This window comes from Anomalospiza imberbis, chromosome 3 (genome assembly GCF_031753505.1).
Source record: "Anomalospiza imberbis isolate Cuckoo-Finch-1a 21T00152 chromosome 3, ASM3175350v1, whole genome shotgun sequence".
NCBI classification, from domain to species: Eukaryota; Metazoa; Chordata; class Aves; order Passeriformes; family Viduidae; genus Anomalospiza; species Anomalospiza imberbis.
The window spans coordinates 34,798,481-34,814,539 of NC_089683.1; the positions used below are offsets into that span (position 1 = coordinate 34,798,481).

The window sequence follows — 16,059 nt, forward strand, 5'->3', positions numbered from 1 at the left end:
CCCTGACAGCTCCTCCTGCCACAGATGCTGATGGAGGGAGAAGCCACTGGCTCTGGACCCCAGCGGCAAGCACGAGGTTTTATCTCCTAGGCACATCCTGCTCTCCAGAGGAAACCAATTTAATTTCACTGGTTTAAATGACTGCAAAAATAGCAATTATTTGATGCTATTAATCAAGTTATACTAACTGGGCTGCAAATGGCTCCTATCACAAGACCTGCTGTAATGACAGTTTCCAATAAAAAGGATCTCCCTGACAGGGAGATCTGCCTGTGTGGGATCCATATCTGCTCAACACCTGCAGAGATTGGCAAAAACTTGGTTGGTAGCTGGCTGTGGGTGAGGTTTATTACACCAGTTATTTGAGCCCACTGCTAAGGTAATGTCTTGTTGCAGCAGCACAACCTTCTAGGGCTAATCCAAAGATAAAGCCTGGAAAAGAGCAGTTATAGATGTTTCAGAAAGGCCTTGCAGTATTTCTTTACATACCATTTGTAAAAGAGAACATCACAACTCTACAGAAAGAGCAGAATCTCCATACTCCAGTACGTACGATGCACTCGCCTTCCCTCCCCTTCTCCCCAACGCAATTAAACAGCACAAATTAAAAGCACTGTAAGTATTGGAAAGAACTGGGGAAATGCCATGCTTCATTCTATCCCTATTGCAGCCCTTTCTTTAATACTCAAGGAGGAGCCAGGGCTGTAAGCACAGCCTGTTTGCCAAACCCGAGCTGGCCTGTATGTGCTCATCTCTTGCCACAGCTGTAGAGCCCACATCCAGAGCCAAAATTACACAGTCCTGGAACAGAGCGGTGCAGCCACCTACTTTTCAAGGCCACAATGTAATTTTCTTTTTTAAATTTGGCTAAGATTACTCTTCCAAGTAAGTATTTTTAGACATATAAGAAGTCACATTTCTAGATACAGAAGCCAGGTCCCTCTTCCTAATTTGAAAGCAAAATTTTTGTAAATTTTTAGGTTTGTCTGGCAACATTACTGTGGAACCAGCTCCTGGTGGAAACATGATAAAGACAGAGCTCAGAGGTACAAGACTGGTGGGAAACAAAGTTACCTATGCAGCAGATAATTGCTAAAATAAAATAAAAGAAAATAAAAGCCATTATTAAAAAGATTTCACAGGAATTTTTTCTACTACCTATTGACTATGTGCATGGAAAAAAATTTGTTTTGCTTTGTTTTGTTTTCTTTTTATTTTAGTGAGATTCCAATGTCATCTCTTAGCAGAAGGCTTTTTAGGCACCTCCACCAATTACAGTATTAGGATTTCAGCAAATAGTGTTACATGCCCTAGGGCAACCCAAAGGCAGTAGGGATGGTGATGATGATTAACCTACCGATGAGACTGGCTTTTGGAAAACAAACAAACAAAAACCAGCCCAGATATTATGGCCACTAATACCCACAAAACTTTCCATGACAGCAAAGCAGTTTGGACCTGTGCCCTGCCTCTCACTATTGTCCCTTCCCTATTCACTGCTGTGGTAGTTTGAAATAGCTTGGGTTTTGGTGAGGATGGTTCTTTTCCTTGCACAGGTTTCTTTTCCTTGCTACCTGTGTCACATACTTGTGCCTTGAATAAGTACAACTAGCAAGGAAAAGGAACCTGTGCTCTTAACCTGTTAATGCTACCACCATCCTTATCTGAGAGTCATCTAAACATGCTGTGTCCTGTCTCTTCCCTCACCTCTCCCATATCCTCCAGAGATGTGCAGCTGCTTCTTGTTTCTGTCTCTCCTGCCGGGTGCATGAGCAAGCCATATGCAGGAGAAACAGAGTCTGAGGATCCTGCATTTGAGGGTCTGAGGAGGATGGATAGTCCCATCTTCGCCAGAACCCCTCTGCTCTGCCATCATTGCAGTGTGCTGAATTCTCCCAGGACAGTTCCTGATGCACAAAGGAATACGTGTACATGAAAAGCAGGATGTGGAGAGACATTCAGCCCACAGCTTCTCTCTTCCTTCCCAAATTTCTTCTTATTTTATAAAGATTTAGCAGTGCGCTGAGTCTTATTAATGTCACAAAGAGTCCAACGTTAATGCTTTATACTGATATTATCTAAAGAGTCAAATTTCTCCCTTTTAAAGCTTTTTAAAATTACTTCCTTTTAAAATTTTTATTTCTGTTCTTCTTTTCTCTTTTGCTTTTTTTTTTTCCAAAAATGGCTACACACTATGAATCAATGTATCCTGAAGGGCAATTGCTTAAACTACAGTTCTTCAGGAAGGTCTCTAAGAGCACAGAGGAGCATTGGCTGCCCAACAGTGCAATCCTGCTGGGGAAGGCACAGGTGCCACAATTGAGCAGAGTGCAGAGAATATCACAATTGATCTCTAGAAAGCTGGATTGGCAAGGAAAGTTTGAAGACAAAGGGCATAAGCCAAAAGTGTGACCATGATAACTGTCCAAATACCATCCCTCCTACTGCAAAGAACAAAGAGGGTATCCCTGTGGACAGAAGAAATAACAGTTCAACATGCAGGAAGGAATGGTCAGGTAAGACAGTAAAAAAATCCAGTAACTCTTTCAAGGTGAAGGTGATGATATTCTTCAGAGCTGTTTGGAAGGGCTGTGGAATGATGGAGGTCTTCTAGAAAAACCTGCTTTGTATTACCCAATTTTGGTTTTAGAGCAGGGAACTAGAGTAGATAAATGTGATTTCTATCTTATCACCCTGCCTAGCAGTCTTAAAGTGTAACCTTCATGTGGTCTGACTGCATCGCCTTTGCAGTGGAATGCAGAAAGCTGCGTTGGTCTTGTTTATCTGTAGCAGAAAGCCAAATTTTAAATGAAACAGTATGCATAGTTATACTGATATTTTATATTGGCAATAAAATGCTTTGGCTGAGAGAAAAATATTGTATTTCACACCAGAGTCTGTCCCAGGAAAGCATAGATTGGATCAGCTTAGCTCTTTAGTTTGGCTAGGGAAAATTATTTCATTTCAGTTGCATGTCTTCTCCATCTGACAGATCTATCAAAATACTGGATTTACCAGTTCAAGTTTCCAGCCCCTGTAGGTTCAGTTTCAAATGGAAAAGTGTGGCTGGCATGCTGAACTCTGCTACTAGGAAAAAAATATTCTCAAAGCCTGCCAGCTATTTTAAAGGTCATTACATGACAGAAGCACATCCATGACAGGCTCATGTTCATGCAAACTGTGCTGAACTGGGTTGTAATCCATACATGAGACCAGCTACTTCATTTTAAGATTTTCAGAGCAAGCACTTGCAATACTGCAGTGGTTACTAAAGTTAAACTGGTTAAAAGGTAAGTTAGGACAATTCCTACGTTAGCCTCAAAGGGGTGAAGGTACAGCAAAGACAGCATTGCTGGTTTGAGATGATTTTCCTTGCTAGTGACAGAAGCAGTTCATGGGATACAGCCTGGCTTAGGTGTTACTGCTCCCAGGGCTTGCAATTCTTTTGCAGTTCTGTTTCGCTAAAATATGCAGTTGAATGGAATGTAGATGATTTGCCCATTTCTCAGTACACACTCCTCATCTAAAGAGACATGGAGGTTGTTAGTGATAGGTTTGCAAATTCTTGGGGGTATTTCTAAAAGCTGTTAAAAGCACAAACCACCGAGATCCAGCCTTTAACATCTGTTTGGGGGAAAAAAAAAGAAGCTGTCTGAAAAATCCACAATCCAGGCTAAATGACATAGTAGGATTAGAGTCAATCTTGATGATCAGTCATGGACCCAAATGTCTAAAGAAAGACAATATTTTAACAGATACATAAGCCACTTTATTACAATAAATAATTTCCAGGATTCTAAAATCGCAGAGAAATCAATCCTAGATACAAAACACTGTATTTTGGGTGGACAGAACACTGTAACCCTCCTAAAAATTACATTTTTTCTTCACTGAATGTATATGTGCAAGACATATCTATCAAGACCTAATATTGCATCTTAGTAATCATCAAGAATGCAATCTGTCAGGCTATGTTTTAAAACCTCCAGAAAACAACTCTCCACTTAGGAACCACAAGGTGCACTTTTTTTGAGATAACTGAAAATACTGGAGAAACCAGGTAGGCTTAAGTAGACATGGACACAAGCATTACCTGTTCTCCAGCAGCATGGTTAAAGAGCTGCTCATGAGAAATAGGTTTTCTTGGTATGTCAGACTAAAGAGTGTGCAGAGCATTAGAGAATTATACACACACACATGTTAATTTTACAATTGCTACTTGCAATACTAAAAAATAGCTGAGCATTTAAATAGAAAAATCTCTTTACTGTCACTATGCAATCTTTTTATGTTATACTGAAAAAAACCCAGTATTTTTTGTATGGTCTCTGTTAATTGATGGGAATCAACTCTCTTGTCTGTACAAGGATTATGGTAACAAGGTGTTTTCATCTGCATATTTTGGATTTTAAAATATAAAGTTAAAAAGAGAAAAAAATCCAAATAAGTAGCCTCATTTAATTTCGCATAAGTTTAGGAAGATGCTTACAAACTGTCCATGCACAAGCCCAGATGCACTGCTGGGTGATGTGTATACAACTTGAATTGAGGGAACTTTTATGTCAATTCAAAGTTAGGCCCAGTGTGTTGAATTCTGCCTTGCCTCTCTCCCTGTCTGGGCCTCGATCATGCCTTAGAGAGTAAAACTTTTCAGCCATCCTACAGGAATCACAGGCAGTCAAATGTTTTGAGAGAGAAGCACATTTCCAGTACAATTTGCCTTGGAGCCAGAGGTTCTTTAGGCAAATTCTACACACTCACATCTTGAAGAAAATGAAAAGAGGCAAGCAGCTGGATTTCTATCAAGACCACTTCAGAAATGAGAGTGACGGGAAAGTAATTCAGGCGCAACGTTGCAAACTTTCACAAAGAGAACTGCAATACTTGGGACCCAGGCAGCAAGGAAAAGCCATCAGCTACCTGCAATCTTAAATGTATTTAACTATCTATATTTATGTGTACATTTAAATAAATATTTATATATTTATGTATTTAAATATAGATATATTTATAAATATTTTATATTAAAAATCAGGACAGCTCATGTCCCACAAAACACAGAGCTGGGAAAGCTCTGGTGTGTCTGCTCACCCCTGAGCAGCACGGATGATAGACAGGTGTGTCATGATGGGATGGAGGTGAGCTGGGAAAGGGGGATTTCAATACGCTGCTGGAAACCTCTCTTTTCAAGCACAAAGGGTTGCTCTATCTCCCAAAGGTATGTCCACAGAAACAGATCCTAAACCAAAATCTCAAAGTGGCTGTGAACTTTTGTGCGAAGGCAGTTTCAAAGATGCTCTATTACCTAAGCCAGAATTTGTAAAGTAAGACAATCTTAGTTATGCAGTATGCTGGTCTTAGTGTTACTTTTTGCTCCCCGCCTCTTTCTTCCTTTGTTAAAATTTCGTTTTTCCATGTTTCAAAAGAGAACTAATCTATTTTCTATCTTGATGTTTTTCAAAACAAATTCAATCCTGCTGTTTTAGTTGGCTGGAGAAAGTGTGGGATTACTACACAAAGGAAAAATCACTAAAAACACTCTTGACTGATCAACTCAGACTGACAGGGTGTAATTACAGACATATCGCAGACACATAAGGCATAATCTTAAAATTAACTTCAGAATTTAACTTGTCCCATGCTTGCATCTCAGTAGCATTTTAAAAAAATCCCTTTTATTTATATGCTGACACACTCAGAGTATGAAAGGTGTCTTTTAAAGCTTGGTGTCTGCTTGCAGCTGTAAATTGTCCTTGTACACAAAATCTTTTTGCTGACATTTAATACTGCAGGTCTGCAGCAGCTTACAAGGCTGAGGGCACAGAGCTGCCCCCTCCCTGGGGTCACTGTACCCATAATGTTCCAGTGCCCACCCCCTTCCTTAATTACAGACAGCCTGCAGCCCCAAGAGCAAGAACACACCATTTATCCCCCACACCCTTCCCTAGTGCATCCATCTTCTCCTTCCCCTCCTTAATGCAATACTATCCCCTCTCCCACAGCCTCTTTCCAAACTTGGAAAGGCAAAAGTACAGGAAAGAGCTATGGAAAGGTGATGTTCTTGGGATCCCACCAGTCCCTGCACTTTCCCAGAAAACAACTAATCTTTCTCCAGCTACCAGTTTAACTCTGAAAGATTGGCTCAGATTGTGCAGGATGTGCCTTCATTGGTGCACTTAGTGGTATGAAATCTCTGCTTCCAACAGAATGGGATAGTGCTCTGACAGGACCTGCAGAACCTCTTAAAATGATGGCTACTTTAGAATTTTAGGATATTGAGGTAAATGGAGAAATCTTTTCCATCATAATAAACTATATTTTGAAAATATGGCTCAAACTTGGCCATGTTCCAACATGAGCATTTTAACGCAGGTGCTTTACAGTGCTGTGCAGAGTGGGCATTTGACCAACCCTTCCACAGGTTTTGCAATACCATCAGAGAACAGGTTTGCTCTCTTTAGTCCTCCTGCAGGGGATGGCACACCCAGACACACATTTCATTACTTGTTTCAGTTTCTGTTTCTGGTCTACTGCCTTTGTTAACTCCCAAAGGCTACTATTCTTACACCTTTAATTGCATGCAGAGATGTCATGGGCAATGAAGCAAGCATCAGAATTCTGCTGCCCATATCACTTGCAGAGTTTAATTAAGGGAAAGGAAAGAGGTGGTGAAGCTTTAGGAGCCAAGATCCGGAGCAGAAAAAATAGCAGTGCTGTCTGCTTTAAAGTATGTATAGCCTCTCTCCTTCTGTAGTCCCATCTCTGAAATTCTTATTTCAACCCCTCATTACCACTCAGTGTCTGCCACTTCCCACACTGCTCGCAGCACTAGCAGTATATAACACATGGAAAAAAGATTTTCTATTTTAATAAAATTTCTGATATATTTCAGGTCCTGGAAGGTCTGAATCACTAACTCAGTGTATTATCTTTATGTCACTGCCACTACTCCTACCAAGTTTCACTTGGCTTTTCTAGGCATTAAGAATTATTGGGATGTTTTTCCTTCCCCATGCAGAGTAAGTTATCTGAGCATGCAGCTCTTATTCTGGCATGAGAGATGGGGAAGGAGGGGCAGGAGCAAATGTTTGTCACAAACACAAAACAATGTCAGCTGTGGCCACCAGACATTTCATGAACTAGATGCTGTCTGCTCACAAAAAGCAAATCAGAAGGAAATCTTCCTTTCTTTCCCTCTCTTTTGCCCCCACCCCAGAAAAGCTTTTGCTCTTGACTTTCCTGCTTGTTTTTAGGGCAAGTCGCTAGCCTTTGCAGCTGCCTTACTAAATCTTAAGAATGGAAGTTCAGGTAGCAGCCTGACTGTGCAGCCAGCCTGAAAGGCTAAGGTGATCCCCAGGATCTTAGAAGAAAACTTAGAACTTTAGTTCTCACCATCCAAGCTTTCATCTGTGGAAACACCAGCATCAATCCAGAAGCCATCAACTCAAGCTACACTACATTTACAGCTAAAATTTTCAAATAAAGCCAATTAAAATGAATGAACAAATGAACAAAGAAATGGAATAGGAGGAAATGTTAACTCCAAACATTCAAAAAATAAAAAGAGTCCATTCTACAAAATGAGTTGGATTTTTTCCAAACCTCTGCAGTAGGCTGAATTCAGGTTCTCCAGGTGTTTGCCACTCCTTAAGGCACTCACAGCTTAAGGGGGAGCTACAAAAGCCTCATGCAGCCAGAGGTGCCAGCTTTTAAAGAAGTCAGCACACAGGTCAGCAAGAACTTGGATAAGGGACGTATCAGCTGTCTGAAATCTGTCCTCCCCTCATGAAAAATGCAGGGGAAGGAGATAGTTTCTACTTTCTGCAGATGGGAGCACTCCTTTCCACCCACTTTTCCCTACAGCTTGTATTGAAAAGTGGTTAGTCATAGCAGGACACAGGCACGTTCGTGCCTGGATGCTGAAACTCAGATGATAACAAGAACATGTTCTTGTCTACAGGCCAGGAGACAACCATGTGGTTCCCTTGCAAGCCAGATTTTATAATTCCTTTGTGCTAGGGAGAGCAAGTAATTTGTTTAGCCCGAGTCAGCATTCCAGGATATACACTGGTTTTACTTCCCACAGTGAACAAACTTCTGGATGCTTTTCCCCTAAGCTTCCTTTTTGTCCAGGCTTCTATTTGCTCAGAGGATAAGAAATCACACACACACAGCTGCTGGCCATGACATCTACAGAAAACTAACCAAAATCAGGACCAAGGGCTGTGGACATGGATGAAGGTAGTGCAGAAAGTCAATTACCCTGTAGCAGGGGCATGTACCTGGCAAGGAGAAAACCCTCACTCTGAGGTCTGGCCCCTTGAAACATGTGACATTACAAACATTCATTTGCAATTCAGTTAGCTCATCAGCTCAATTTGAGTAAAACACTAATGAACTGGTCTAAATCTATTTACTTGTTTGGTTATGATTCTCCTCTGAAAATGCTGTCCTCACTTTGAGAAGACATGCACAACACAGTGGTAAGAAGTCAAGCATTCCCTGCATTTGGCAAAACACAGCACACAGGCAGGATGGGAAAAACCATGGTGAGCCTTTCTGGGGGTGCAGTTACTGACCTTGTCCAGGTCTTCATGCTCAAGTAGTGAGGAAAGATGGCAATTTTCTGAGCTCTACCTATTTCTAATCCAGAAAATTAGGATGCAACTGAAAGCTCATCATAACGCTGAGATCGAAAATTAATGCCCCCTTTATCCCACCCTGGGGCATTGTGAATGCTGCAGTGCCAGGTGGTGGCACTGTGACACGAGGGTTCTGGGGTCCCCCAAGTGCAGACCTGCCCCCCACCCACCCTTCCAAGGAAGGCCTTTATGGTCCTGGTGCAGTCCCTGTGCCCAGGAAGCTCAGGGGGATGTTCCTACCCGTGGTTGCCATGCACTGGGCACAGCTGAAAACAGCTGGGAATGGTAGCGAGCTGAAATTACTGATAGGGTTATTCAGATACATAAAAGAAACTACAAAAAAATCCTCTAGCACACACTTGGTAATTAATTGGTTGCAAAATTGGTGCAATGAGTGCAGAAAGCTGGCAATGTGGCACTTAGGGACATGGATGGGCGGTGGAGGTGGCAGTGTTAGGTTAACAGTTGGACTCTGTGATCATAGATGTCTTTTCCAATCTAAATGATTCTATGATTCTATAAAAATCATTCCCATGTGCAGCAGACTCATCAATCAGTGTCAGGACCTAAACACGTTTCCCCTCTCAAAGTATATTATTGTGCTCAACATCTTTATGAGTATGAAACTGGCAACAAGATATTTACTTTGATCAAGGTGTTTATTGCATCTCAGAGGGCACACATGCACTGGGGGTTTTTTTTTTTGTTGTTTTTTGGGGTTTTTTTTTGTTTGTTTGGGATTTTTTTAAACTGAAATACAAAGAAAAGCCATTTTGAAATTAACTTTTTATAGAACTTTCCCATTACAGTGTATGTTATCCCCACAGCAAATTCAGATACAACCACTTTTAATGGTACCATACATTGATTAAATAGTTCATTTGAAAGACTTTAGGTGAATATCTTTCCAATCCAATATGCTTTTACAGAGAACTGCCAAGCCACTTGTAACACTGATCAACAGTGACCTCATTGAAGAGTCAAGATCTTACACCAAGCCATCAGCAGAAACAGTATGAAAACAAATAAAAATTAAAGAAACACAGTATGTACAGTGAGGGGCATGGATCTCCGGATCAGAATTAAATCTAATCACCAATAGTACAAAAGCTACTCACAGCGCATTCGGGGCAATGAGAAAACACTATCCTAAGGCATACACAGGTAAGCACTAAATTAAGAGATGTACAGAAGAACTGAACAGAGATGAATAACATCACTTGTAATGTTTTGACTACAGATATACCAAAAGTGCTCTCATATTTGAAATCCCTTACTGCCAGCACAACTATGGTTGTTTTTTCCCAACTGCATGGAGAGAAACTGACCCTTTACTTATTTTCAGTTCGTTTAGTAAGAACTGATAAATATGCCAATTATAAATGCAAACCTTAAACAACTAAAATAGATTTAAAAATAAAAACAGCAATAAATATGGTATTCTTTTAGATATGATTTTTCATTCTTGGTAAATCATTGAAAAAGTATTTGTTATGGAAGTTTTCCTTTACATTATTTTAAATTATTTTAACATATACAGTGCCACAAAAATAAAACATTTTTTTCACGACAATTGAGATTCCTGTGACTGGAAAAAAAAAAGAGTATCCTGCACAATTTTGTAAGTACTTTCTTTACTGTTTGTTATTATCATACTATGTTTTGTAACAGATAAAGGAGAAACTGAGTCCTAGGGAAGCTTTGGGTGTCCTCAAAAAGTTATATACATTGAAACCTTCAAAAACCACAGACATTGCTCCAAATGGCTCACCAAACAACAGCTGCATAATCTGCCCCTGTGGGATAGGTTCAGAAAAGCACTAGAAGGCATCAGAAACATACATCCATTGTTTAAATTGTAAAACACAAATAACCCAAGTACACAAATTTCGAGAGAGTAGGGATAACAGCTAAGGTAGTACACATTCCTAATGTTCACTTTCACAGCTGTGCTACACGTTTCAGGAGGAAGAGAAAGTCTGAGTAAGCACTGGGTTTGGTACTGGTGGCTCACTGAGAAACTCTGAGCATCCATTTGTAGTCTCCAAACTCACGTTTTTAGCATCCAGTCAGAAAAAACGCAGCTGTGAATATAGAAAAGTATTAGATGAAAACTGATATAATGAGTTAGTAAAGCATGTTGTACAAAGAGCATGAAATCTGCTCATCTCTTCACACCTCAAAGGATTTACCATCAGATTCTAGTGAAGTATCAGTCTTCCCAGAGCCAGTTATGAATCTTTCTATTATAAATACAAGTTGAAAGCAGTGAGTCCCAGCAGTGGTGTATCTCCACTCCTGGCTGTCTCTGCCAAGTGCCAGGTACACCTCTCTGGGGCTGGAATTTGGAGAAGGGTGAAGTAGGACTGGGAGATGCCTGCTAAGAGCAACCTGAATCACTGCTGCCAGCTCCAGTGCAGAGTGAGCTCAGAACAAATTTTAGAATTAAGCTCTAGGAAGGAAGAAAAGTGACTCATGAAGAAGGCTTTAAAGTTATGTAATGATTGTCCTCTCCTCACCTTATTCTAGACACATTATTCTAGTCTTAATTATAAAATGCATACCTTATTTCTGCATTATTATTTTTTAATTGGCTTAAGTGTTTAATTCAATTTTATATTCCTACTTGGCCCTCCAGAACCATCAGAATTATGTTTTGACCTTTATTCCCTTCCATTATGCAGTACTGTTTTTTTCTTCTCCTCCATTTTTCTTTGCATTTACTCCTCTGTTCTTCCCCATTGTTGCTCTACACAGCACTGCTCAGAACCTCATGGCCTTAGCATTCAGAAAAACAGTGCCTTGAAAAATTGTATGGCAGGGTAGAACATTAGCTGGCAGTAGTAAAGAGCTGCAAACAACTTTCCCTTGATGACAAGAATATATGAGTTTTTCCCCTTTTGACACCTTCGTACCAATGATACCAAATCTGTTTCAATACCCACAAGACTGGAACAAGCCTCTTCGGCACCATTTCCCCTCACCCCAGAATCTGTACTCTGCTATCATTCTATGTGTTCCAGTAATATCTTCAAGAAAATACCCAAACATGAATGCTTGGACTGAATGGAAACAAGGAAAAAATGGAAGTTATGCATTGAAGATTGAAGATACTTTTTTTTTTTTTTTTGGCCAAAAGCAGCTGTCAGAAAAAGTTATCTTTGAGTCAAGATTTCAGGCTAAAGTTAAGAGTGTGGACAGAGAATTTGGTTTTGGTTACAGTGCATGTTTCTAGCTCTGCAGCTGCGATTTTATCTGTCATATTCAACCTAAACAACATCTGTGTGCCAGACATGTACCACAGTGTGACATGCTCAAGCAGGCAGCCACAGAATACCTTATCTTTTACAAGAAATCCTTGATGTTAAGATCCGCTAATGGGTCCTTTGTTGGAGGTTTCTTGGGGCTCTGAGTAGCAGGAGTTGGGCTTGGAGAAAGCTGACAGACGCCAGCCAGGAAGGCAGGAAAAAAACAAAGCAGACAAGAATACACAAGCATTAGATAGACACAGGCAGTTCTCACACAAGCACATTGCAAGCATAAAAAGTTCTAATTTGTCTGCAAGTCCAGCCGTTTTGCTCAAGCATTGTTTGGATTCCATTCTTACTACAGGGTTAACAGTGCTTGGCAGGGACACTGCAGATCTTAATTAGCATAGCTTGAGATCGCTCTCTCCCTCTAAAACTGAATGGTGTTAGAATCTTCAACCCAGACAAGACAGACAATTGTTAGATATTAAAAACCAAGGTTCAGAGCAAGCACAGTGCATCCTGCAGGGTACGACTGAAAATTCCCATTTACTGGCAGTTAAGTACAAATTATTTGACATTGGTAATGTAAATAAGAGTCCAAAACAACTGTAAATATGACTAGATCATACTATGTTCCTCCTTTGATAGGTATAAAATCATAATTCCATAGAAAACATCAGTTTTGAAGTTCCATGCAAAACTTCTGTGGTCAAATGATTCTCCCACTCTGTCATTACTCCTCCCCATTCCTACCTCAGCTCAGGGCACAAGAGGTATTTTATATGTAGCCCTAGTACCTTGATGACCACTCTTTCAGAAAAAAAATTCCGTGTCCCATCATAATATTCCTGGTAAGTGCAGAGATAGTTTAAAATAGGAGGAAAAGCAAGACGAAGTATATTCTTACTTAGAGCAGTTTCAAGTCCTTTCTATTTTTACACAGAAAATCTTGACAAGCTTCATTGGGGATGTAGTTCCCTACATAAAAAGTGTGGTTTGCTATATGTTGATTACGTAGTATTTAACAAACAAGGGTAGCCTGGTTTCCAGGGTTACCAGTGAGATTTTACAGCTGCAGCATCAACTTCCATCTCCCTCCTTACTTGAAAGGCAAGATGGACTCACAAAAAGAAAAATACTACAGCTAAATAATTTCCTGCATCTCCTCTGGAAAGCCTTTTTCTTTCTAGTGTTATTACAAATCAAACTCTATTTGAAGTAATAGCCTGGGACAGGTGTTACAGCTTATGCTGCACCACCTGCTGAGTGTAGCTATAGTAAATTTTGGTAGGCTGTGAACAGAATAGCGGTGCCTGAGAGTTCCACTTGGAGCTTTATTCAAGTATCCTCCAAAACCAGATCTTGGATGTAGTTAGCTGTAGGAGACTTTTCAAACCTGTTCCATTGGACTCATACAAGGCAACTTAAAAAAATATCCAGCTGGTTCATGTGATTTGCTGCAAGGCAGGCAGCTGATCCTTGACGACATCTCATTTACAGGCCCAGAGATGGAGTTGAGCTGAGCTAATGCACACACACAAGCTACTTTCTAGAGACATGGAGAGCAATTAAACATTTGTGTAGCAGTAACACTCACCTGTACACCAGGGCCAGCGGCGGCTCCAAACGGGGGCCTCATCATCGGCTGCCCATACATCACCGGCTGCTGGGGCATCATGGGCACCCCTGCACCTGCTGGGGGCTGCAAACCAACACTGAGTCAGCAGGGTCTGGCTGAGGGAAGGAGAGCACTGTAGCAAAAGAAACTCACCATCCCAAATGCTGCTCCTGGCTGTGGGACAGGTGGAGTACCTCCTGCTGCAGGAACAGCACTTGCTGGAGGCACAGCTCCCGCCTAAAAAAAAAAAAAAAAACAAAAAAAAAAGGCAAGAAAAAGCAAAAGTCTAACAGCAACCATCTGGAAACCACACAGAGTCTCTGCATTCTCAAAGCTGTTCTGGAAAGTAAGACTGTTATGCAGCACATATGTAGCCTCAAAACCACAATGCTTCAAAGAATGAGAGAGCTGAATGGGTCTTTATGCTCAGCTTTTCTTCATAAGAAAGCAATGGTGACAGACTTCATTCTCTTCATGAAGAGTGTCCATTTACTGACTCCAACTCAAAATAGGCCCAAGAAAACACACAGTTTCCTTCTCCTTCTACACAGTGTGAGAAAGCATCCCAATTTCATAACAGCTAACACACTATGGCACTTATTGTAGCACTGCATTTTAGTAAAAGCTTAAAGAAGATTGTAAAGCTAAAGGAAATAGCTGCTATAATTAGTTTACAGTGAAGAAAAAATAATTATGCACCAAGATTCATTGACGTTAAAGGATGAGTTCACACACTTAAACCACAATCAGAACCATTACATACTTTACTAAGAGCAGTTTAGTTTATCTTGCTATGATTTTCATTCATATGCTTGATTTGTTGTGATTTTCATTCAAATAATAAAAGCCAAAAAAAGGTTATTTTCCACTACAATTCAGACAGAGAGAACTGTTAGTTCAGTACACTGACTGGCTATACAGCACAAGAGCACCTTTAAAAAGGCCATCCCAACTCACTTATCTAGCACAGCCTACACATTATCCCTTTTGGCTCCCTTCTGTGTAACTTCCCATGAAGTGTCTCCTCATAGCCTTGAAGGCATCTAAACCTTTCCTTTTCACATATATATATATATACAATCCAAATTATTAACAACTTTGAAGAGAGGCGGAAAGTATTCAAGGAAGGGATGTAAAAATGGCAGTAGGATTTCATTACTGCTCTTGTATGGTCTAAGCATACTGGCACAATTTCTCAAGCTGTTACATGAACTGTATGTCGTGCCTGTGCCTCCACATCCTTACCAGTAACATCCTACAACACTTGGAGAGCAGCTAGCACACTTACAGTTCAAAGGAGAACTGTTTCTCTGGAGATATGCTGGAACTGTACAGTCCACTTCTGTGAATGCTGCATTTTAGTGCCCTTGGTTGATCCTTGCTTCCAGACTAAAACACGTCAGTTTCTTAAGAAGCTGGAGACAAGTCAAGATGACCTGTCCCAGGTTCATTTATCCAAACCACTACATTTTCTGGCTAGGAATTTATAAACTCTATTCCAGTCTGAAAGTTTCCTGGGGAGCATTTCAGTTAAGAACTGTACTGTGCTAGCAGAGTCTCCAAACTAAAACCAAGATCTGGACACTCAGGTATGTAAAGCAAGAAGCTAAACCACACAGGTTAATGACATCAGATGCAGTGATCTGACTGCTTTTACAGGAACACATTGTAGCTCAATATCCAGTCAGGCAGATGCCAAGAAAATGTCCATACAAACTGAATCTGCTCTTGCCTCTAAGAACAAGGTCACTCAAGGGAATGGGGTTTGATGTAATTCTGCTGATTTTAATCCTGGAATTAAAGGGAAGGGAAGGAAGGGAAGAAGTGACCAAAACTTAAGTGGTTCAAAAGTGACATGAATAAAAGCTTCATTTTTTCATTCATATTTATTTTGCCAGCAGGCCTGGGTTTCTTTGGTTTCAAAAAGTACCTAAGTGCATGATTTTGAAGAAATATATATAAAACATATGTTCCATGAAATCCTATCAAAACTACCCAGCTTCCCAGAAAGACCAGTTACTTATCAGATGGTAAAATCACTACAAGATCAGACTGATGCTGCAGAAGCTCAAAATTTCAGGCAGTACAAGTCACCAGGTAGTTCACATCCAAGTAAAGCAGTAAAGAGATAATTTTCAAGCTTACAGCACAGAAATGATTAATCACTACTGCCATATTCAACCCACTGGCTGAGAATTGCCTGTTGGATAGACAGTCCAAGAGGAGCCATGTTAGAAGCGTCTAGCTTGTTTTAAAGCCAGCAGTAGTAACTGTAGTGCAGGTGAGGTGCTGTTAGTATCTTCATGTTTAGTAAGTTCAGTAAAAGGTCAAGAAAAATTTCACTTACACTGTACAGTATTGCCCAGCCTTTCTATTAAGAAAAAAAGTTGACGTTACAACTAACACATTAAATGAAGTACAGAGAATTCTTGTGTCTTCCAGAATGTTATGGAACATGCTCAGAGTCATGTTAGCACCTGACTGTGGCAGCAAGGAGCTGAACTGGTCATAGTTCCCCTTCAGAGTTCTTACTTTCCTTTGCCAACCC

General features: G+C 40.4%; 1 protein-coding gene across 17 annotated transcripts in view; it reads right to left on the reverse strand.

The window, feature by feature from the left end:
- Positions 1–9,282: 9,282 nt before the first annotated feature.
- The window catches only part of SNAP91 (synaptosome associated protein 91), a 63,463-nt gene continuing 56,686 nt past the window's right edge, over positions 9,283–16,059 (reverse strand). For 9 of the 17 annotated variants that reach the window (XM_068183944.1, XM_068183943.1, XM_068183941.1 and 6 more), the window contains 5 exons: positions 15,859–15,882; positions 13,665–13,748; positions 13,491–13,595; positions 11,980–12,080; positions 9,283–10,726 (listed from right to left, as the gene is read on the reverse strand). In XM_068183944.1, the coding sequence (XP_068040045.1) occupies positions 11,988–12,080; positions 13,491–13,595; positions 13,665–13,748; positions 15,859–15,882 (306 nt within the window). In that variant the 3' untranslated portion in view covers positions 9,283–10,726; positions 11,980–11,987. The remainder of the gene's footprint in view (positions 10,727–11,979; positions 12,081–13,490; positions 13,596–13,664; positions 13,749–15,858; positions 15,883–16,059) is intronic. The other 8 variants (XM_068183946.1, XM_068183935.1, XM_068183942.1 and 5 more) reach the window with 3 other exon arrangements.